At 44.1% G+C, this 23,426-nt stretch overlaps 1 protein-coding gene across 1 annotated transcript in view; it reads right to left on the bottom strand.

The window, feature by feature from the left end:
- DYNC1LI2 (dynein cytoplasmic 1 light intermediate chain 2) overlaps positions 1-14,433 on the bottom strand; it is a 40,690-nt gene extending 26,257 nt beyond the window's left edge. Inside the window, exons 1-4 of the mRNA XM_044987439.1 lie at positions 14,281-14,433; positions 13,250-13,323; positions 12,321-12,437; positions 6,289-6,519 (exon numbers count right to left, since the gene is read on the bottom strand). Of these exons, the coding sequence (XP_044843374.1) occupies positions 6,289-6,519; positions 12,321-12,437; positions 13,250-13,323; positions 14,281-14,375 (517 nt within the window). The 5' untranslated portion in view covers positions 14,376-14,433. The remainder of the gene's footprint in view (positions 1-6,288; positions 6,520-12,320; positions 12,438-13,249; positions 13,324-14,280) is intronic.
- Between the last annotated feature and the right edge of the window lie 8,993 nt (positions 14,434-23,426).

Here is a 23,426-nt window from a genome sequence, read left to right as displayed (position 1 = left end):
CATTCAAAATTAAGAAACCAACCAAAGCAGGAAAGCTTATTTTCCTCTTTCAACCTATGAACAAAAGCTACGTGTGAGTGGATGAGATCTACTAGTTACAAAGTCTCAAAGGATATGGTGACCAAAACTATCAGTTCAATTCACTAACTACAGATATTTCTTCCTTTGCTAAATAAATCAGTTTTAAATACAAAACATGTTTTGATGAACTTTTTTCTTATATATATACACACACAAAACATATATGGTGATTTTATTTTTATAAAAAAATTAAAAGCTGTGGTGCATTTTTAACTGAATTTGAATTTCCATCCAAATGACGGTGGAGTCTCATATCGATGTTGACGTACAAGGATTCATCAAACACTACTGGTGAACACGTATATGTGAGGTCAGACCAATGTGAGAACCATGATATGGTTACACGTGAGACAGACAAGATCGTCCATTACCATTGCAGACATTACAGCATAGGCAGTGTGATGTTTGCATGCTCTGACAGAGATGACAGAACTGAATGTAGAACTGCAACTGCAACACTCAAAGTATTGGCACGGTACAATATGGATATTGACGCATTCAGTGAGACAAGACTTGCTGGTGAGTTGCAGACAGAAGAAGAGGGTGCATCTTTTATTGGACTCTCATATCTGAGGATAAATGCAGATACTTTGTTGTGGGGTTTGCCACTTGCTTTTTGATTGCCTGCAAACTTTAGTCACTGTCAAATGGCGTCAACGACAGACCTATGCTTCTCCACACTGGCCTTTGTGAAAGCTCATTATGCTTCTATCATCAACCCATGCACTAAAAATGATTAATCCAGATAAGGATACAGAGGACTTCTATCAAACCCGATAGCATCATCACATCAGTCGCATGTAATAAGCTGACCACTTAAGGTGATTTCCATGCCAGGGTTGGTCATGACTGCATCCTGGGGTGATGTGATAGGTTGTCATGGAGTTGGTAACAAGAACTCTAATGGCTTGTTACTACTTGCCAAATGTACCGAGTACAACCTAGTCATCATTAGTGTTTCAACAGGCAAACAAGTATAAGATGACCTGGACGCGCCTTCATTCAAAATAGTTATTTTATGACAAACAGAGCTCCATGATGTCTCCATATCAATATTTCAAGCCCTGAAAACTATGACACTTAATTCCAACAGAAACTCATGGAAGCATTTCCCTCAGTGACAGAAGCCTCAGTGGATGTAGGACTAGCCTGGAAACATTTTTGGGACTTGACATACAATATGGCTTCGCTTTGTTTAAAGGGAAACATCAGAACTACTTTGATGAGAATGACCCTGAAATATGTCAACTCTTGATCTCACCGCATGCTACCCAATGAGTCTATGTAGTGGACAAGTTTCAGTAGCTAGGAAGGCTGCATATCATTGAGCACAACAGATGGGTCAGACTGAAGCTCTGATCCTTGGCACCCCCTCGCAGGGCTGAACCCAGGAGGCATGGGGCTGAAGCCCCGATCCCTGGTGCCCCCCACGGGGCTGAAGCTCTGATCCTCAGCGCCCCCTCACGGGGCTGAAGCCAGGAGGCGTGGGGCTGAATCTCGGATCCTCAGCACCCCCCTGCGGGGCTGAAGCTGGGAGACATGGGGCTGAAGCCCCGATTCCTGGCACACCCCGTGGAGCTGAAGCCCAGAGCCCAGGGGCAGAGTTGGGGACATGGAAGGCATTGCGCTTCCCCCCACAAACCTGCAGTGCAAGATCAAAGCAGTCCTGGGGCATCACCACACCTTACCCCTCTCTCCCCCAAATCTCCAGTCCCCACCCCTTGTCCAGGTCAGAGGTGAGAAGCCGGAGCCTGACATCATGGGACAGCTGCTGCTCTGGCTGGTGCCATGGAACAGACAGCAACAGCATTCCTTCCTCTCCTGCTGGTGCCCCAGGTTGAAGCTGCTCCTCAGCTCCCAACCGCCTTTGCAACCGCAGATGCAACTGGTAAGAGTGGCTGGCAGACCCCTCCGGAAACAGGGACCACAGGGGAGTCCTCCCAGCACACAGCCCCTAATACCCATCTCCCTGTACCCTGAGCTATGCCCTCCCTGTAACCTAAGCTACCCCCTGCCTGAACACAGTCTCTAGTACCCCTCTCCCTACACCCATAGCCACTCCCTGGGCACACAGCCCCAGCTACCCCCTCCCTGCCAAGTTCAGCTACTCCCTGTCTGCACATAGCTCCTAGCTACCCCCTCCCAGCACCCTAAGGTATTTTCAAACTTTTTGAGCTAAGCCCTCCACCTCTGAGTTATAACTTTGGGTTGGGGGGTGGGGTGCAACAGGTTGGGTAGCCTACTGAGGTTAGTCGGGGGTGGAGGTGTGGACAGTACTTTGTCGGTGGGAGATGCTCTCCTGCCGACTAAGCTACCGTCCCTCATTGGGGGTGGTTTTATTTTGTCAGCAGGAGAGTTCTCTTCTGCTGACAAAAAGCAGCTACACTGCATATCTTACAGCGGCACTACTGTAGTGGCACAGGTGTACTGCTGTAAGGTGTGCAGTATAGACATAGCCTCAGTGTGGATTTAGGTCTGCACAGGGCATTATAAACATGATCTTCACAGCCTGTCAGCTCCAGAAAAAGTGTGTGTCCAAATAGAGCTTGATACAAACTGCAAGTAAAACGTAATCACCTAGTAAAAAGTTAAGCTACATAGTTGTGTAAATAAATATGCATGAATATAAATATTTTCCTGGTTAGCAAAAAGCAGCAAATTTACTGTAAAGGCTATATTTACTAGCAAATCAAATGTTTTAATGATTAGCAACCAATGAGAATGAACTTTTCTTCAGAGGAATAAATACACATGCAAACATTATTAAAACTGATTATTTTAATTAAAGTTTCCTGCTTGATGACTTAAATTATTATTAAAATCGGGGATGTAAATTGCTTTGATTTATCCACGCTCCTACTAAGCCCATGAAGGTCACTAACATTTCTCCATAACAATCACCTTCCCAGAATCTGTTATAGCAAGGAGCAATACAAGCTACTCATTCCAAGAAGCTTTGATATACAGATCCCAAAACAAGGCCACTGTGATCTTTCAAGATCCTCACACTGTACACTAACAACTTTGCTTCAGCGGTATCTAGACTCAAACTGACTTACCCTTCAGTTTACAGCTCTAAAGGACAGAGATTGCATCCCGGGGCTACCTCTTAACCTTTGTGCTCTGCTATCTCAAAGTTCTGATATGTTTCAGGGCTGCACATTAAATAAAAATCTTGTGCTGGCACTAATTTATTTAGATGTTGGCAGGGAAGGATGACCTATGCAAGGGGTCCAGTTCTCCTGACACCTAGTTTTATAACAGAATTATACAGCAGAACCCAGTTTATTCTGATTTAATTGGGACCAGAACCAGACTGGATAATTAAGCCAGCGAATGTGAAAAGGCCATTCTGCAGAACTTTCTAGCAGTCACAGGAGAGATCACCTGCTTCTGGCCCTGGAGTCCTGGTTGTCCAGTTAATGGAGGGTCAAATAAACAGGGTTCTACTGTACACCCAACAGTATTTTAAAAAAGCACAGATTCAAACAGAAAAAAAATGTTTGGGAAAAAAATTCAGTTAAACTAAAGAATCGGTTACAAAAAAGATCCTTTCCACCTTCCCTCCTCATTGTATGTATCCTTAGCCTTCTCCAAAAACAAAGCCAAATGGCATTTAATGGAACAGACAAGCGTGTGGGTTTGAAGTGGTACAAATGAATCAATAACTTTTCTTTTGCTTTGAATGAGAGGTAGAACAAAATAGGCTCCCCACAACAGAGGGTACCGCTATGATGGGCACATTAAAAATGCCTTTTATAGGTTTAACCTTATCTCCTTAACATGGCCAGATCCATCCCCCACCTCAACACTGGCATGCAACCTTCAGCTGGACAGCTCTGCACTTGCAGAAATGGGGGGGGGAGGTATGTAACCCCATGTACTCCCCCATGCCTCGCCTCTGTGTGTGGGGGGGCAATCCCCCGCAAAACCGCACACATCGTCGCCCCGCCCCCCCCAGCCCCACACAGCTTCCCTTTGCTTCCCTGCCGTTTTCAGCAGGGAAGCACAGGAATTTTGCGGGCACGCAGTCCCGCAGAATCCCCCCCCAGGAGCAATCCTTTAGAAAAAACATTAACTCTTGATTTAAAAATGGCCAGTGATGGAAAAACTACCACAACCATTGGTAAGTTGTTCCAGTGGTTACTCACTCTCAATTTTAAGACTTATTCCCAGTCTGAATTTCTCTAGCTTCAAATCCTTTAATTATTTGAATGACTCTTTTCTGAACCCTCTCCGATTTATCAATATCCTGCTTGAATTATGGACACCAGAACTGACACAGTATTCCAGCAGTGATCACACCAGTGCCAAATACAGAAGTAATACAATCCCTCTACTCCTATTCAAGATCCCTTTTTACGCATCCAAGGATTGCCAGCATCGCACCAGGAGTACACATTCAGCTAAGTATCCACCATGACTCCCAAACCATTTTCATTGGACCTGGTCCACACTTAAAACTTAGGTTAACACAGCGGGTGTTCAGGTCTGTGAAAAATCCACACCTTTGGGTGCCATAGCTATGCCAACTTAACCCCCAACATAGACACAGCAAGGTCGATAAAAGAATGCTTCTGCCAACCTAACTACTCTTGTTTGGGGAAGTGAAGTTGCAACAGCGACGGAAAATCCCCGTCTGTTACTGTAGTTTGCATCTACATTACAGGCTTACAGAGGCATAATTCTGGAACCATACCTCTGCCACTGGAGCAGCCGTAGTATGGATGTGGCCTAGGTAACTTTACTCTGCCATTCAGCTACAGAATACACCTCTACCCCGATATAACGCTGTCCTCGGGAGCCAAAAAATCTTACCGTGTTATAGGTGAAACCATATTATATCGAACTTGCTTTGATCCGCTGGAGCGCAAAGCCCAGCTCCCCTGGAGCGATGCTTAACTGCATTATATCGAAATTTGTGTTATATTGGGTCGCGTTATATCGGGGTAGAGGTGTAGTACATGTTCTCTTCTGAAGGCTGCATCTCACTCATATGGCTCTCCAGCTGGGTGGCTTCCTTACATGCTGTATTGTTTGAATTGCTGCTTACCTTCTTACTGGGGGGGGATGGGGCAGAAGATAGGGAAGGGCTTTCTCCAAGACTGACAGCATTTGGTGGACCATCACATGATGAGTCTTCTGCCCTTATTTCCTAAGAATTCACTCCTACATATATCAGTCCTATTACACTGTATCTTCTCATTTCAGTTGAAAATCTCTTAAAAATCTTTAAGAACTTCCAGATATACAATTACGGCCACACTTGAAAAAAAGCATTCAAACTATTTTCAGGACTGTAGCCGATGTAACACTGCATCCAACTCTAAACACCAAGCATCACTCCAGTTTTTTAAACAAACATATGCACCAAGAAAACCCAGAGTTTGGTGAAGATTTTAGTGCTCTTTCATGTAACAAACAACCCTGACCAATTACAACGACATTCTAGAATGACAAATACATTTAAAGAGTTTCTCTGAGGATATTAGCCATCTGAATATACCCTGACGCGTTTTCAAACCAGGAATGTAGTTCTTCAGAAAGTACATTACAGGGAAACCACTAGCCTCAAAATGACACTGTGTTTTAGTGTACCCTTCCTCTCAACACCACACTTAAGATAGGATTTTGCAGGCTATAAACAACCACTATTAAAGCATTCTTTCACCTAGATCATAATCCAGAATTTGACACTGGAATATACAACAATGGATACTCAACCCTAAAGAACAAGCAAGTAGAAGTGATTTAGAGAAGGTATATATTTGTGAGTATTGTATTTATGTACACAGCTACACACAGAACAGTGAGTAGACAGAGAAAAGTGTAAGTTTGTTCTGGTAGTTTTTTGTTTTTTTTAAAAGCTTGACCATATTTCATGTTGGCTGATTAAATACTGATCTATTTCAATGAAAGCAGGAAGGCTCAAATACAAGGCAACTTGAAAAGTTACATCATTTACTCAAAGAGTGATAAACTCAACTAGTATTCTGATAGTGAATACAAGCAAAAGCTGGAGGAGTTCTTTAAAAGCTTGATTAAAAGTCCATTCACTTAAAATCAGTGTTACAGTCAAAACTTCAAAGTTTACATTTAGCCATCTCTTGCTTGCTTGCATTAGGGAAGTAGTACAGCAAGACACGGTTTAAACAAACTGTCATTAAGATGCAAAAAGCCATGCAAGAAAAATCAAACTAGACTTACATTTTTGTTCCATGTCTCTCATCTCTTCCGGGGGAATTTTCAGCTTATCAATGTGCTCACGTAAGACACTGGCCCATTTTTGTAGAGATTCCATAACAGTCCATGGTCTAGACATATCTGCCACAAAGACTACTAAGGTCTCTTGCAGGTTTTCTGCAGAAACAGCAAACTTCAAGAGCCCTTTATGATACAGATCTCCATCTAGAATCCAAACATTACAGCGAGTCTGATCTGAAAAGGAAAAGGGGCAATTATACCTCAAACTAACGTGCCTTTTGCTACAGCCACATTAGCCCATCAGTAAGTAGCAAACCAACATGGTATTACAGTGCCAAATTGAAGATGAGTGGAAGCTAGCTACCAGCAAGTCTAGCCTGTTCGCATTTAACATAACGAGTGTATGTGTACCACCCATCCCTTAGGGAAAAAGAGCACCAAAGCAATTTGGCAGCGTCCCTGTAAAATGAGTTGTTGCTTTCTGTAAGAATCTTGGTTTTAACTTAGCGGCAAAGAGGTATGAAGATCTGTATTCTCTTGCTTTTCCTAAGTACACATTTCCTAAGTACACATTTTCATTTTTCTGCTTAGTGTGTTACAATCATTCACTTAATACACCTCTACCTCAATATAACGCTGTCCTTGGGAGCCAAAAAATCTTACCGCGTTATAGGTGAAACCGTGTTATATTGAACTTGCTTTGATCCACCAGAGTGCGCAGCCCCGCGCCCCCGGAGCACTGCTTTACCGCATTATATCCAAATTTGTGTTATATCTGGTGGCGTTATATCGAGGTAGCGGTGTAGATTATACAGCACAGCTGAATTTGGCATATGTATTCATACCTGGACTCCAAGTATGTCATGAGATCATTACAGTTGTGCCTACAATTAAGGCTTTACTGTGTTAGGCGCTAGTATATTTAGCCAGAATCCTGCAAAGTATTGCAAGTCTAGCATGAGAGGTTAAAATACACATTTATAATAAATTTGAAAATGCAGCTTTCAAAGTAATCAGTTTATGAACAAGCCCAACTGGAATTGCAATATAATTTAACCCCTACTCCACCTGTACATGTAATCTTTTATGCAAACCAATATTCTGCCAAGAACACTGAAGTATCTAATATTAGCAATCACTGGTCTCCACTCTTGTAGCAAGATGTGTTTTCATGACAATACTTATATGCAACATGTGAGAATTCGAACTTTCTACTGAAGATCTGTATGTATTGTAAATTCAGTAGATATTTTAAGCTATGCACCCCCCTTTTGCCCCAATATAATCCGCCTCCCCAGCAGCTGCAGACAGGAGCTGAGGCTGTGGGCGGGGCCAGAGCAGAGCTGGGAGTAGAGTGGCGCTCCCTCACCGTCCGCTATGAGGGTTGGCTCAGGCCCCACCGCATTCTCCCAAAACATTCCTCCACAACCCCCTGGGGGGGACGCCCCACAGTTTGGTACCGCTGTTCTAAGATGACTTCACATTTTGCTTTTTTAAAACTCAGTTGGTGCAAGCTGCACTTTAAATAATCTAAAGTATAGCAAATGTGGCCATCCTCACATGGTTAAGCCAATGAGTCACACACCTGAGACTTCATCAGGACACTTTTAGAAAGATGAAGAGGATAAAAGACTGAGCACACGGAGAACATACACAGTTAAAAATATGACCACTTTTTTTAACTGTGACTTTAAAAATTAAGAACTCAAGAAACAGTCAAAAGTTGATTTACTGCTTGACTTTGGTTCAGTTAAGTTATCCAAGTACCATCAACCCAGAAAATAGGTCAACAGTTATGCTTTTAATTGGATTAAAGATGTCTCGTCTCCCATCTGTGCTTCCTAGTAGTATCCACTTACTTTAAACAGTTACTCATCACAGTAACTGTGGTTCTTAGGGAGCTTTGTTGCTGCATATTCCCACTTGAGAGATATGCCTCCCCCAGAACCGATCACACTTCTGGAACTTCTAGAAAGCAGTGCCCCTTGGAGCCACAGAAGTACTCTCACAGCACTGAATGTTTGGAGCTGAAATTACAGAAAGGCCAAGCAGTCCTACTGCCTCAGTCCCTTCTGTTAAACCCAAAAGTCCTATGAGAATACAGAGGGGAAGTCGGGCTGAGTAATGTTAAGCAACCATTTTCTATTTTTTAAGAAGTCTCATCTGCATTTCCAGTTGTGGAAGTCTAGCTAATACAAGCTCCAGGAAAGTGGGCTGAGAATTTTTAATAAAAACATGAATTGCAAAATTACTTTTTGAAAGTTAAGATGACCAACTTGTTCTAGATACCAGTTGAGTGGTTTTGTATACATTCAGGTACATGCTTCCAGTTAGCAACCCCACAGAAACGTTTAAATCGATGCTGACTTAACTATGGGCTCTAAGACTCTAAATAATAAATCATGTCTCATTGCACAGTCTAATCCACTGAGCACATGCCTAAGAAAAAATGGCTTTGTACTGATTCCAAATTGGGAAATGGCTACACAGTCTTATTTATCTGCTAAATGCCTTAGTCCCCATCCAAACAGCAGCTCAAAGCCATCTTAGGTAAACTAGTCTCCGTATACTGGATGCTAAGTAAAATCAAGTTGCTGGGAAGAACACAAAGTCTAATTTGTGTCAAACACCTTTGGACACCTTTTCAGTTTAATGAGAGATGAAGATGCATGACAAAATTTATTCTGTGTTCAGTGGGATGATCAGTAGTAAAACTTGCAACTCATATTTCTTCCAGGTGTAACTACTTTATAAACAAGTAGTATAAAGAGCATTCTTGCCAGGGTTTGAATAGTGTGCCTATCAACTTTATCAGCGTCATGGCAACATCCCACCAGTCAGAACCTATTCCGTGATAGGAAGATGTTAACTAGATCTTTCAGGAAAGTTGTAATAATGAGATGACTGAATAAAGAATCAAACATTTAGCACATCATACACTGATATGCAGACAGGTGCAACTTGTTAAGATAAAAGGAGGGCAAATGTATTTAGGGTACAATAAATAAAAAATAAAATGATGCAACCATAGAAGAATGGTCCTATTTTAACCACATCTGCCATGGTCAGAATCTGCTTATATTGCCCCTGCAGTGTGAAGCAGTCTGATAGCATGCTCTTTCTACTGTTATCTGGGCATCAATCCCACACAGCCTTTGTCTCCTGCCACTTCACCCCTTGCTGATGTAATAGTCTGCTGTCTTGTACATTATCACTTAACAACGCTACCCTTGATCAGTGGCAGAAAAGATTTTAAAAGCCACTTTATAAATAAATATGCTGTAACAGAGCTATATGGAGCTCATCTTCCACATGTTCCACTAATTACATCCGCTTTTGACAATGTGCTCCTCTACCTAGATAAGATGTACTGGTGGTGATTACACAGCCAGGGAAAAGAAATTGAAATGAACTCCATGACAATCCCTAGAAACTCTCACCATTAGAGGGTCTGGTAAACTTTCAAAGGAATATAAGGCTTACAGGTCATTCACACTGAGTGAATTTTGCTGACCAAAATGTTCAGATGAGCTGAAAGTGTCATGTATGTGGAAGAAATGACATTAGCTTAAGGTACAGGCCTACTGGCCTTGGAGGATCCTCTTGCTTGCCAAGTGTCCCTGAACCTCTTTTATGGAATAAATCCCTTGGCCTAGGTAGAGTAGGGGATAACACGCTATGAAGGAGATTCTTCAGGTAGAGATAAAGTAGTGGATTTGTTCTAATATGTCTGGAGACTTACAGATCAAAATAGTGTGCATGTAATGTTGAACGACTAATACCTGGTAATAACTGGCCTGAACTGACCAGTTATCCCAGAAAAGGACTACATGAATAACTTGGCACCCAAGACAGATGTTAGTTACTCCCAAGAATTGGGCAGAAATCTCTGATGTGGTAGAAAGGACAAAGGTAAGAATAAGAGCTCCAAGGTAAGTCACTAGGGCCTAACAATCTATAACTATTCTACTAGAAGTTGAAAGAAAATGAACTAAATGCTCAAATGGGATTTTGGAGGGAGGAAAGAGGAAAGCAAAGGGTGAAAGAAGGAAAGTAAGTTTATCTGGCTTTGGACTCATGAGCAATCAAATTTATCATCTTGCTTCTAAAGGCTAAATTAGGTACAGAGGGAAGACGAGCCAGTTCTCTGCCCAACATATTTTGCTTTTTCCTCCCAAGATTAAGACTCTTCTGGACCCAAGTCTGGAAACATGAAGATACCAGATAATGGTCTCTAGAACCAAAGAAAGATGCAAAGGCCATTCTCTTCTTGCTTCAATGAAAGAGTTCCAGGGACCTAATGTTGACTTGGTGCCCTTCATTTTCCTCCAGCATCTTGTTGGTTTTCAGGAATCCTTTCTTTTGACACAGGCCTGAGTCCCTGATAAAAGGCAGATGACCTGACTCAGACATACCATCTTAGAAAAGATATTGATGCTACTGCATAAGTCAAAGTCTGAAACACGGTAAGCTGCTCACTGGATGTTACTCAACACTGCATTCTTCTCACTTGCCAGTTCCTTTGCTCTCTTTCTGCTCCTCAGAAAGGTGGACAACTAAAGAGGATGAGTCTCCAAAGAGGAAAGTGGTACTTGCCAGTTACCCAGGACTATAAGAGAGCGTGAGGAGGGAGCAATCCCTTCCTGCTGGTTAAAGTACTGTTGCAGATCCCAAATTCCTTCCCTTGCCTCTGAAAGAGGCAAGCAGTCAGGAATAATGGCCAACAGAAAAGGCAATGCTGCAGATGTTAGTATCCATTTGGGTGGCAGAGGAGATAGCAGTGAAGATGTTATCTTCACTGCTTTGGGAGAAGCAGAAGGGTAAGTTGCAGTAGGTTTTATGTCTGATTAATTATCTCCAGACCCCCAGGCGTAAGGAGGACCACAATGCCAGCAAGACCATATAGCCTATGGGTCAAATATAGTATGACAGCCTGTAGACGACTTTAGCCGTCTCTGGATTCAAGGAGTATGACTCATAAGGCATCTTTGGCAAGGAAAGTACCGAGCCTCTGCTGAGTATCGATGTGAGCATGAGGTGTGTCAGTCCTACACACAAGCAGCAATGTGGCCAATGCACTGCTCCTAAGGTCCTCTATTTTCAGGGGCACAGAAGAGCAACACCATTATCACTTTCATCTAGAGAGCTCAAAGCATTTACAAATAATGGTTAATATCAATATTCTCACTTTATAAATAAGGACACTGAGGCATAGAGAGGTAAAGTGACTTGTGCAAGATCAAACAGCAGGTCTGTGGCACAACACCAAGCTCTCCTGACTTTCAGACCAATGCTCTACTTCCTGGACCATGCTGACTCTTTTAGTTAACTTGTCTTTTTCCTCCAGTGTACCAGAGAACAGTTGCAATGAAACCAGCAACAAGTTTTGGGAAGTGGGAGAGGAGGAAAAGAGAAAGACAAGCTCCAGTTTGAAGAAAAGGAAATATTGGTTCTGTCAGTGGCTTAAGATCTCCTTTTCACTCACCTAACCATGCTTACTGGAATTTCTCCATTATGTAGACGATGGCAATAACCTAACCAAAGACACAAGATACAGAAGACTGTAACCTACATATAACTTAGTTTAAAAAGTTTTGGCTACAATAAGAAGTTATGAAATCCAAATTTAAGATCCTGGTTGCTCTTGGATGGGTTAAGAATCCTTCCTGTAGCTCAAGACTTGGTATGCACCTTTATTTGAGTGTAGGCAGGATGAATAATGTACTAGTAAATCAACATCAGCAAAATGTCATCCTGCAAGTAAATGGATCCTCTGAGAACAAGTTGTTCTAATGTATTTTTCCTTAAAGAGCCCAGACTGCAGGAAGGGCAGAGAGAAACACAATACTCTACGTGTGAAATGCATTTTTCTTTTATGAGCCATATCAATTTCTTACAACGTATACAACAAGGGAATGCTGAGACAGCTATTTCACTGTAATCCAAAGATACACTACGGACACCCATAATGATTATAAAAATGTGTCAACTACTCAATTTCAGCAAAAGACTACACCTGAAAGCATGTAACTTACCATCTCTGTCTTCATCATGAATATTTAGGTACAAATATTCCAATCCTCTTCCTTTCTTGCTGTGCTCTGCTCCTTGTACTTTAGTCATAAGTGTTGTTTTACCTGAACCATCATCACCTGCCAATAAGTTTGTACAGCAAAAAGATACATTCAGAAGTGTATTTGTTACTGGAAAGATTTTTTAAGCAAACTTCAGAGGTTAAAATTTTTTGTAAAGGGGTTCTTGTGTTTCTCCCTTCCTCAAGTTTTGGGGCTAAATTTGTGAATTTATAGGTTGACAAGTGAGAAGAGCAGCTGCACTGTTCAAAAACATATTTCATTAGTTTGAATATAGTCTAACAGCATGAGGCTAGACAGTTCACTCTTCTGGGGACAGGGACATCACATAGCACCTCATGAATTTAAAGTAAGTTTATCTATATCTTAATACCAATTGATATATCTGATATTCCACCTCTTAATTCCCAGTATAAGCAAAGCCAGTTCCAGAGCAACTTTTCAAGTTCCACCCAACCTGGGGATCCCATACTTACTACATTTCTGCTGCCTGAAAGAAAAGATAAAATTTATGATCACCCATGATGGGCCAATTATAGTCCAACAAAATGGCCTTGTCTACCCATTTAAAGTTATTTTAAAAACACATTAAGTTAAACCAGTACAAATGCAGATCTATATTTGCCATGTTATATTGGGTTAGCTTGCATGTATACATTTACCAATGCAAGCTAACTGATATAAGCCAGGTTTAAAGCCAAATTACGTGCATCAACTCATGGTTTTGTCCATACAAAGTTTTGAATGAATTTTGTTAAATCATTTAACTCCGCCTTTCCCTCCCCCACAAAAAAACCCTGTTCTGTGTGTGCACCATGCTTTATTATTTCTAAGAAATCCAACCCTCTCCACTGCTTGAAGATACTACTCACCAAAAACAAGAATGTTTTTGCCTGATGGTAATTTAGACCTGGACCGGGTGGAAACTTCACTCAGTATTGAGGACCTATGGGGACAGCACCACTTGTTAGTTTGCCAGTGGGGCACCCAAAAAGAAAGATCAGGTAAATGTCAGCTCCAAAGCCCTTATGAGCAGATATTTAAGCAGACCTGTCTAACGTCATCCATTCAGAAAAAATATCTACCAGCTATGAAATCTCTAAATAAAAATATTCAAAACAGATACCTCGCTCAGATAATCTGAAAGGCAGCTTCCAGAGCTGCTCACTTTTATGACAAAGAATGTTGCACTGCCTCAGTGACACATTCAACAGCGAATCGTTTTTTTACAAACTTGAACCTCTAATGAAGAGGCCTACTAATTGTAAGAAGATCTAAAGCTATGACTGCTGACTGCCTGACTGGTACTAACCTATGGAGAAGGTTGCCTTTACTCTGTTGTCTTTAAGACCAGGAGAGGAAATCAGACCCATTACTTAGTGGTGAAAGCGTAAGGGCTGGGAGACCACAGAGCATCCCCAGCTCTGCCATGATTTCCTATGTGACTACACGCAAGTCATTCTCTACACCCCACCCAGGAAGTGCAGAAGCGCTGTGGCCAGGGCTGCCGAGGGGCTTCAGTCCCTGAAATCCCTAGGGCGCAGGGAGAGTCCCCCGAGGGGGGCCAGGCCAGGAGAAAGCGGGTGCGAGCCCACGCGCGGCGCCCCGATATCCCACCCACCCGGGCAGCGCAGGCCCCGCCACTGCGCCCCAGCTCTGCTTCCAAGCCGCCTGGCCGCTGCAGGGGTGCTGGGGGCCCACGCGGCACTAGCCACCGAGAGCAGGCGGGCAGCAGGGCCCTCCAGCCGCGCCCGGCCCCCTCCTGACACGCGGGGCCGCGGCCAGGCTGCCACCCCGCTCCCCCGGGAGGGGACCCAGCCCCAGCCCGCCCCGCCCCGCCGGGGGAACCGCAGCCCCGCCCGACCCTCGGGCGCAGCCGAGGCCAGCCCCCGGCCCAGCTCACCACAGGTTCTGCCCTTCCTCCTCCTCGCTGGGGATCTCGGCGGCGCCGGCCGCCTCCGGCCCCAGCAACTTCTTCTCCACCAGCACCGGCGCCATCTTGCCAACAGCAGCCGCGGCCACCACAAAGAGTGACCTCACCCGGGCCCGCCCAGGACCCGCCTGACGGGGCTGCCCGCTGCCGCCGCCTCCCACCCGGGGGACACCGCGCCCGCTCCCCGCACAACCCCTCAGCACGGCAGCCCGACAGAGTCCTCGAGGCGGGGCCTGTGGGGGGGGGGCGCCCCCGGACCGCGCGCCGCTTCGGTCAGGCAGCCACGCGGGCAGCTATGAGTTCAGCGGCTGTGGAGAGCCGCCGCCTAGTGTCCCGGGGAGCAGCGCCCCCTAGCGCCCGCAGCGCTCACAGTGTCCGCAGGGAGCAGCGCCCCCTAGCGCCCGCAGCGCTCACAGTGTCCGCAGGGAGCAGCGCCCCCTAGCGCCCGCAGGGCTCTCAGACAACTGGATGCAAGTCCGAAAACAAAGCAGTGGAATTCTGAGACATCCATCTTTCTCTCTTTTTACTGTGCTCCTTACCACGGATTCTGCCATGTTGCTACGGTTCTTAGGCTTTTCCTTGCCCCAGTTGTTGCTGGTGAATGAGTGCTGGAAGAGGCCATTTACTTCTGCTCACGCTAACTTCCAGTTGCTGAAGAGGAGTGAGGTTGAGAGGAAGAGTTTTGCTTTTTCTCTCCCCAGTCCTTGCTCTCAGCTGCTAGGTGAGAAAGAAGAAGTTACTCACCTTGTGCAGTAACTATGGTTCTTCAAGATGTGTGTCCCTATGGGTGCTCCACTGTAGGTGCGTCTGCGTCCCTGCGCTGCTGATCGGAGAACTTCGGTAGCAGCGTCCACTGGGCCCGCACATGTGCCATCTTTCCTCATGCTGCGCCAGGAGGCTAGCCAGCACGCAGGAGCTAACCGTCCTCAGTTACTTTTCTACCACAGAGTCGTAAATGAGAATTCCAAAGTAGAGGGGAGAAGGGAAGGTTGTGTAGCACCCATAGGGACTTACATCTTGAAGAACCACTGTTACTGCACATGGTGAAAGAGAAGGTTACATTAGGAATGAACTTTGGATGTGGCCTGAGTGTAACTGTGTCTGGGAAGAATATTATGTAAGGGGGATGCACCATCCCCTATTCTTCTAGCCGAGGTAATTGCTATCAGAAACGCCATTTTCATTGATAGGTATGTCAGTAAACTGGTGACATAGATTTGAACATAGATTGAAATGGGGGCCTGGTCAGCCTTTTCAGTACCAGGTTTAGGTCCCACAAGGGGTAGGAAGTCGAGTTTGAGGGAAGTGGTTTGTTATACCTTTGAGGAACCTTTTGATAATTGGGTGTGATAGTACTGAGTACCCCACTATAGGCTGGTGAAATGCTGTGATAGGTACTAGGTGTACCCTGAGAGAACTCAGGGATAACCCAGTTTTTTTAAGGGTCAGAGCATATTCCAGAATATGTGGGAGATTTGCTGACACGGGAGAGATTGGTTGGGATGTGCACCAAATCTGAAACCTGGACCACTGCTGCAGATAAGTGCATCACACGGAGGGCTTTCTACTGTGTAATAGAACTTCTTGTACTTCCCTTGAGCATGAGCTTTCTACATGCTGGAGCCACCTCGGAACCATGCTTTGAGACGGAGAATCCCCAAGTTGGGATGTATGGTACACCCTTTGTCCTGTCAGAGGATGTGCGGAGTGGTCAAAAGGAAGATCGTCGGGCACATCACGAGCTGCATCAGGTAAGGGTATCAGGTCTGTCTTGGCCAAATAGGAGCAATCAGGATTACGTGAGCTTCGTCCTTCTTTATCTTTAGCAGGAGAGGAAACGGAGGGAAGGTGTAAAGGTCTTTGTCCCAGGGGGAAAAGAGAGCATCACCCAGAAAGTGCTGTCCCGTCCCCGCTTTGGAGCAGTATTGTGGACACTTCTGGTTATGGTAAGTGGCAAACAGATCTGAGGAAGGTGTTCCCCACTGTGAGAACAAGTTGTGAAGTACTGTCAGGTGCATCTCCCACTCATGGTTGTGTGGGAATTTGAAACTGAGCTTGTCCGCTATCGAGTTCTGTGTGCCTGGGAGGTAAGCCACAGACAAGGTGACATTGTGAGAGATGCACCAGTCCATAGCTTCATCGCTTCTGCACATAGGGCGGGCGACCTGGCCCCTCCTTGGAGGTTGATGTAGTACATGGAGACTATGTTGCCTGTTATAATCTTCATCTGTGATCCTGCTATCAGTGGAAGGAAATGAGTGCAGGCATTCCTGACCGCTCTCAATTTGAGGAGATTGATGTGAAGCAATATCTCCACAGGTGACCATTTGCCTTGTGTTGTGAGTCTGTTTAAACGCGTGCCCCATCCTATGAGCGATGCATGGGTGGTAAGGAGCGATGATGGTGATGCCTGCAAGAAGGAAATCCCTTTGCATGCTATGGCTGGGTTATTCCATCAATCCAGGGAGTTTTTGACCCGTAGCAGCAGAACCAGGAGGTGTGGGTGCCAGATTGTGGTTTCGGTGCCAGCAGTGCCGAGGATATCAAGAGAGATGGCGATCGCTTTCAGCTATCCCTGGGCTCACTGAAGGGACTTCCCACTCTCTTTTTTGACCCGTGAGAGGAGTCCCTATCCCATTTATTTGACCCATTGTCCTACAAAGTTGAAGGTGGGGGGGGGAGGACTCACCTGCCGGAGGACTGGGGTAGGAGAGCTACCTCCATAATGATAATTTTTTTGTCGAAGCTCTCTGTCCTTGCAGGGTCTTTGGCAGTGATGCTGGCAGAGGGAGCACTTTTGCTGGATGTGACCCTCACCAAGGCAGCAGATGCAGTGGTAGTGCTTGTCCGTGACCAGGATCTCCTCATTACAAGTGCAACACTTCCTGAAGCCCAAAGACCTGAGCATACTCTTGTCTGGGGGTTCCCCTCCCACTGTAAGTTGACAAAAGTCCTTTCTTCTTCTTCTTCTTCTTTTTTTCTGGAAATGGCCAAATAAACAGTAAAATGGGGGAAAGAAACAAAAGAGGCTTCAAAGGAAGCTAAAAATTAGCAATTGTAAAAAAGAGTTAACAATCCGCAAATGGACAGCTAAATCTCTGTCTCTGTCCAGGGGTGGTTGAGAAGGAACTGAGGTCTGTTAGCCCGCACACGCTGGCTAGCCTCCTGGTATAGCAGGAGAGACTGCGCATGTGCGGGCCCAATGGACACTGCTACTGAAGTTCTCCGATCAGCAGCGTAGGGACTCAGACACATCTACAGTGGAGCACCCACAGGGACACTCCTTGAAGAAGAACATTGGTGTGGCCAGCAATAATACTATTACTGTGAATGTGGGAGGAGAAAGGAGGTTTATATATAAATTCCTGGGCCATAGTTACCAAAAGAGAGGTGCGAGCAGGAATATTGTCCACACCTTTGCTTACTGGTCATGGCCACAGCCATGATTCTTCTTCTAGAGGGGTAAGGGTGGGGTGCCAAGAACTAAAAGACCAATATGTAGGTATATGAGGCTTCAACGGTATCCTGGAGGAAGCGTACAAAACAGCTAAAGGCACTTGATGGTAACAGTTTCTGTGTTATCCTAGTGGCAGTTGGTGAGGCATTGATTTCAGGGTGGGATAGAGGCTAGAAGGAGGCCATAGTGTGTGATATCCCATACACTGCAGGAGTTTTGTGAGAAATGTCTAAGAACCTTTTTCAGTCCAGTCACCTGAAGTCTTGATGATAGCATCCTCACTGCAGTTCTATATAAATGTATCCTTTCTCCTCTCTGAGAGATTAAGCAGTTTGACTTAATAGAGACAAGAAAATAGAATAATGTTCTCATAGAAATTTAAAAAAGTAAACAAGGAAACTAAATCATGTCAAGCCAATCAAATTTCCTTCTTTGATGGGGTTATGGGCCTAGTAGATGGGGGGGAGGGGAGTAGACACGATATATCTTGATTTTAGTAAGGCTTTTGACAAAAACCTACATGACATTCTCATAAGCAAACAAGATAAATGTCATCTAGATTACATTTAAAACAATTATCAATGGTTCAGTATGAAACTGGAGTCCCACGGGGTGAGTCCTGCATCCAGTACTATTCAATATTTTCATTAGTGGCTTGGATAATAGAGTGGAGAGTATGATTATAAAATTTACAGATGGGAGAGATTGTATGCACTTTGGAGAACAGGAGTAGAATTCAAAATGGCCGTGACAAATTGGAGAATTGGTCTGAGTTCAACAAGATGACATTCAATAAAGACAAATGCAAAGTACTCCACTTAGGAAGGAAAAATCAAAATGCACAGTTGTAAATGGGCAATAATTGGCTAGACAGTAGCACTTGCTGAAAAGAATCTGGAGGTTATAGTGGATCACAAATTGAATGAGTTATCAATGTAATGCAATTGCAAAAATGATAATAGTCTGGTGTATATGAACAGAAGTGTTGTACGTAAGACACAGGAGGTAATTGTCCTGGTCTATTCGGCACTGGTGAGGCTTCAGCTGGCATACTGTGTCCAGTTCTGGATGCCAAGCATATCATTATAACAAGTGGAAGAATGGGGTTTCCTTTCTATTACAGGAAAACACTTTCAGTTTATTTTTATGTTAGGTACAAGTTGTGTGACCATGGTTATAAATTATTTCATACTGTAATTTTAAACCTATAAAATGTACATGATGTTTTGAAACACTGGGGTAGGGAGAAGAGGAACTATTGTCTTGGCGCTTAATGAAAAAATTAAAAACAATTTACTTGATTTAAACTAGATGTACAACTCATTTACTCATCTTCCCAAATAGCCCCACTGAAGAGGATACTATTGTCCTTGGATCAAATTAGTGGCAAAGTTTATAATTGAATATTATGTTGGTGAAGTAATGTTAGTCTCTAGTCACTTCAAGCCTTTAAATCTCACTAATGTAATTCCCATTTCTATGTGTGAGAAGAAGAGAGGGATGTTTAAATATTTGTCTTCTTCAGCCATTAGTCTGCATTAGAAGCATGTTATTATTATGATCCCCTGACACTGTAATTCTTTCCCCTCTTCATATATACTAATTGTAGCCTAATCAATTCTCATATAACAGATTAGGTTTCTCCACTTGCAGTTTATTTGGGTAGGGCTCAATCTTTAATAGAAAGAAGCCTGACAAGAGTCTCCTTAAAAAGGGCCAAATTCCGTCCTCATGTGTATGCCACTCCCAGTGACTAACTTTGTCTCTGATCGGCCCTGATCTAAGTGCTTAACCTTACTAGCGTGAGCAAGGATGCTGGAACAATTTGTGTAGTGGGGATGCTGAGAGCCATTGAACCAAACTGTGAACCCTGTGTACGATGGAGACCACTTCAAGCCAGGGTGTGCAGCAGTACCCCAGCACCTCTGAGCATGAGTAACATCACTGAGCGGAGTATTAATAGTAGTAAAGTTAAGCATCTTCATAAGTGTATGAAAGACCTGGGTCTTTGAGGGTATGTCGCTCAAAGAACACCTTTTGTAAGTTTTTGAAGAAAGATGCTTATGATGCATTGATTCAGCCGATACAAAGCAGTTACTGTATATTATACAGAGCTAAACAACAGCTACAAATGTTAAAATACCTATTGAGGATTTTTGAAAGACTTTTTGCAGCAGAAAACCAAGAATTACGTTACAGAATTACGTTTTCCCCCCTGTAATGATGTTAGTGCAGTATTAAGAAAACTGCACACCGAATAAGGCAAAACCCATGTTAACTAACTACAGAATATTAACATTATTTGCATGTTAAAATTAATTATATCAGAGCCTCTACATAATTTGAACTAGAAAATAAAAATGAAATATTAAACTTATCAATGAAAAATGAAGTTACTAATACTTTTAAAGCATTCTATAAATATGACATAATCAGAGCAAATAGTGGGTTTACCCAGATTTCTGAATGTCATATGGTAATCTGTTCAATTGTAAGCAGAAGTCAAATTTGATAGTAGTTGCTGTCTAATAATTTAGTGTAACATTTAACTAATTTTACATGGTACTCTGGACAGCTCCCCAGCCAAGGCTAACAGACAAGGACTATTATAGCTGAACTCACCAGGGACACACCTAATCTTCTGTACAAAAAGTTCTGACCTTCTCTTAGGCTCTCTATGTAGAACACTCTAAACAATATATTAATTTTACTAATTGACTTAAATTTTGCTAATTATCAGTATAAGACTTTCTCAGCAGTCACTCTAAATGCTTATACACTTAGTAGTGCCCATTTACAGTATACGGTTAGTCTTTTGTAGCATAAATTTAAACAGCTCTGAAATCGGACTTTTGTATGTAACAAAAGATACGTTACAAAGCTTGTCTAACCTACAATCCTATCTCTTTCTCTAAACCTCCCATGTGTTGTTTATAGACTCTGTAAGGTGTGGAACTCTGCTACATTTGTTGCTCTGACATCCTGGCAGCTTATTTTTTTTTTTTTACATGTAATGGTTTTATTAGCTTCTGTAATTTTCAAAAAAGTTTTTCCTTGAGTATTTAGATTAGTTTTTCAAAGCATAAATTAGTTGGGGACCTGGTGTCACTATTCATAATTTTGCAGCAAAAATGCATCTACGGTAGAACCTCAGAGTTATGGAGACCTTGGGAATGGAGGTTGTCTGTAACTCTGAAATGATCTGTAACTCTGAAGAAGAGGTTACAGACTTCAGCCACATGGGGGCTTGGGGCTGCAGTCGCAGGGCAAGTGGGGGATTGGGGCCCTGGATGGGGGGCGAGGCAGAGTTGGGGCTTCTAACCGTTGGGGCACCAGGACTCCAGGCAGGGGGCTCGGAGCTTCAGGGCAGCAGGCAGGGAGCATGAATTCAGTGCTTTAGACCTGTGGGCAGTGCTGGGGCTCGGGGTTTCAGCCCCACAGATTTGCTCCCATTTTCAGTGCTGCGGGGGGTGCCGGAGCTCAGGGCTCCACTCCTGGCTTCAGGGGGGAGGGCATTGGCATGCCAGGGCTCGGGGCTTTAGCTACGTGGGAAATGCTGGGGCTGAAACTGGTGCTCCCCTCACAGCTAAAACCCCGAGCCCTGGCGCCCCCCACGGGGCTGAAGCCAGGAACAGAGCCACATGGCTGAAGCCCAGAGCCCCAAACTCCCCCCACGCCGCAGTCTAAATCCCTGAGCCCTGGTGCTCCCGAGGGGCAGAAGCTCTGAGGGCCTTCCCCCCGCCTAGAGTCCTGATCCCCCCCCCCCCACCCTGCAGCTGCAGCCCCCAACCCCCTGTGGCTGAAGCCCTGGGCTTTGGGGCTAAAGTCCCAAGGCAGTACAGTATTTGCTTTTATTTATTTATTTATTTTTGGTCTGCACTGCTGCCTGATTGAGGATTTCTGATTTCACATGGTGTCCGGTTGACTGGTAAGTCCATAACTCTAGTGTTCATATCTTTGAGGTTCCGCCAGGGGCATAGCCACGGGTGGGCCGTGGCCCATCCACTTAGCATCCAGGCTCACCCAAATCTGAGCAGGGTGTAGTGCTGCCACAGTGGCCCAGAGCGTCACTTGGGCATGTGAAATCCAGGACCGAGCTATGTGCGCGCCCTTCCGAAAGCTATGCTCTGGCAGCTCTGCCCTGCCATTTCCTGAGCCGCCCCATATGTGTGCCCGACTCAGCAGGTGAAGCTCTGTGTCTGGGGGCAGCAGGGCCAGGAAGAGGGCCTGGTGCTGGAGGAGAAGCTGAGCTAGCATAGTCTGTCATTGCCTGCCCACCCGAAAGTTGGGGCCCTGCATTCCACTGTATTAACAAATTTGTCATTGATAAGGAATACACCATTTTATAGCTGTGAAGGGGTTGACTCACTGTTAGCACCTTCTTCTGGCCAGGCATGGCATAGCAGCTCTCTTCCCATTGGGGACTTCCTGCTGATGGTTGCCCCACCTCTGTTGTGGTCTGCATCTTCCTGTGACTCGGCCCTCTGTCCAGGTCACTTTAAAGTCTCTTCCTTTCCAGGGTAATCCATGAACAAAAAGAAGGGGGAATTAACACAAATAGGAAATGGAGGGGAATTATTCCCTCTCAAGGTACATCAGAATTTGGCTCTCAGGAAAGGGCCACTGGGGAGCACTCATCTGAGGAGCTCCTACCTTCAGTCAGCCCTTTCCTCAGGAGTTGAGGGTCTGTTCTCTTACTGGTTGTGGCAACAGGTACGCTTCTTTGCTTCTCTTTTAAGCTCCTCCTCTATGCATGTGCATGTATTGCAGGTGTGGTATGAAGCTGCCTGAGCCCAGAGCAGCTCTTTAGTCCCTTGTTGTCCGGAGTGGGGTTTGTATAACCCATCACAATAGCCTGCTGTTCTTGGCCCGCCTGAAGTCTTGTAGTGCATTATATAAGATCACAACAAGCGTGGCTGCTTAAGTCTAACACTAAATTATTTACTCTTATTGATTTGTGACATCTTACATGTGACTCAGTACAATATTACAGAAAAGGACAGATTCTCCTGTTACATGAGTAACCTAATTGACGTCAGTGGAGTTACTGTTTCAGAACCTCTGCTGGTGTAAATGAGCGTAGCATAATGAATCATTGTATTTACAAAGTTAAAGAATTTAGACTCAACACACACAATTAAGTTAGTGATAACAGTCATGTTAGTGGGCATATAGAAAGTAGATTAAACTGGGACAGGCATACATGTAGCAAGAGTTTCTTTAGAGTCAATTTAAAATATTGGCCTAAAAGTCCCCCAGGGAAGAGGACTACTCACAGTGCAATAAGTGTATGTAATTCTTTGCAGGATTGTGGGCAGAGACTGAAGTTGCTAAATGGGACATTAGGTAACTGTCACACTCTCTTTGGGGTTCTCAACACTGAGGATGGAATTTGAAAATAAGCTGTCATAAATTGTAGGTACTGTTTTATATCTAACTACTTGATTTTATGTATGTTATGACAAGTTCTATGAAAATACTACAACAAGAAGGTAAATTTATTTTTCTATGGAAACACAATGTATTGTTAGATGTATTATCAGCTGTTAAGCTGTGGTATACAATGGCTTTATTCATGTGCAGTTCTAGCTCTATCATCAGATTTTATGACAGAGTGAATGAAATACAAGATACACTTCAACCCACATGTTTCATCTTG

This window comes from Mauremys mutica, chromosome 14, assembly GCF_020497125.1.
Source record: "Mauremys mutica isolate MM-2020 ecotype Southern chromosome 14, ASM2049712v1, whole genome shotgun sequence".
NCBI classification, from domain to species: Eukaryota; Metazoa; Chordata; order Testudines; family Geoemydidae; genus Mauremys; species Mauremys mutica.
The sequence above is the reverse complement of the archived record's forward strand: the minus strand, read 5'-3'. Positions and strand labels throughout refer to the sequence as shown.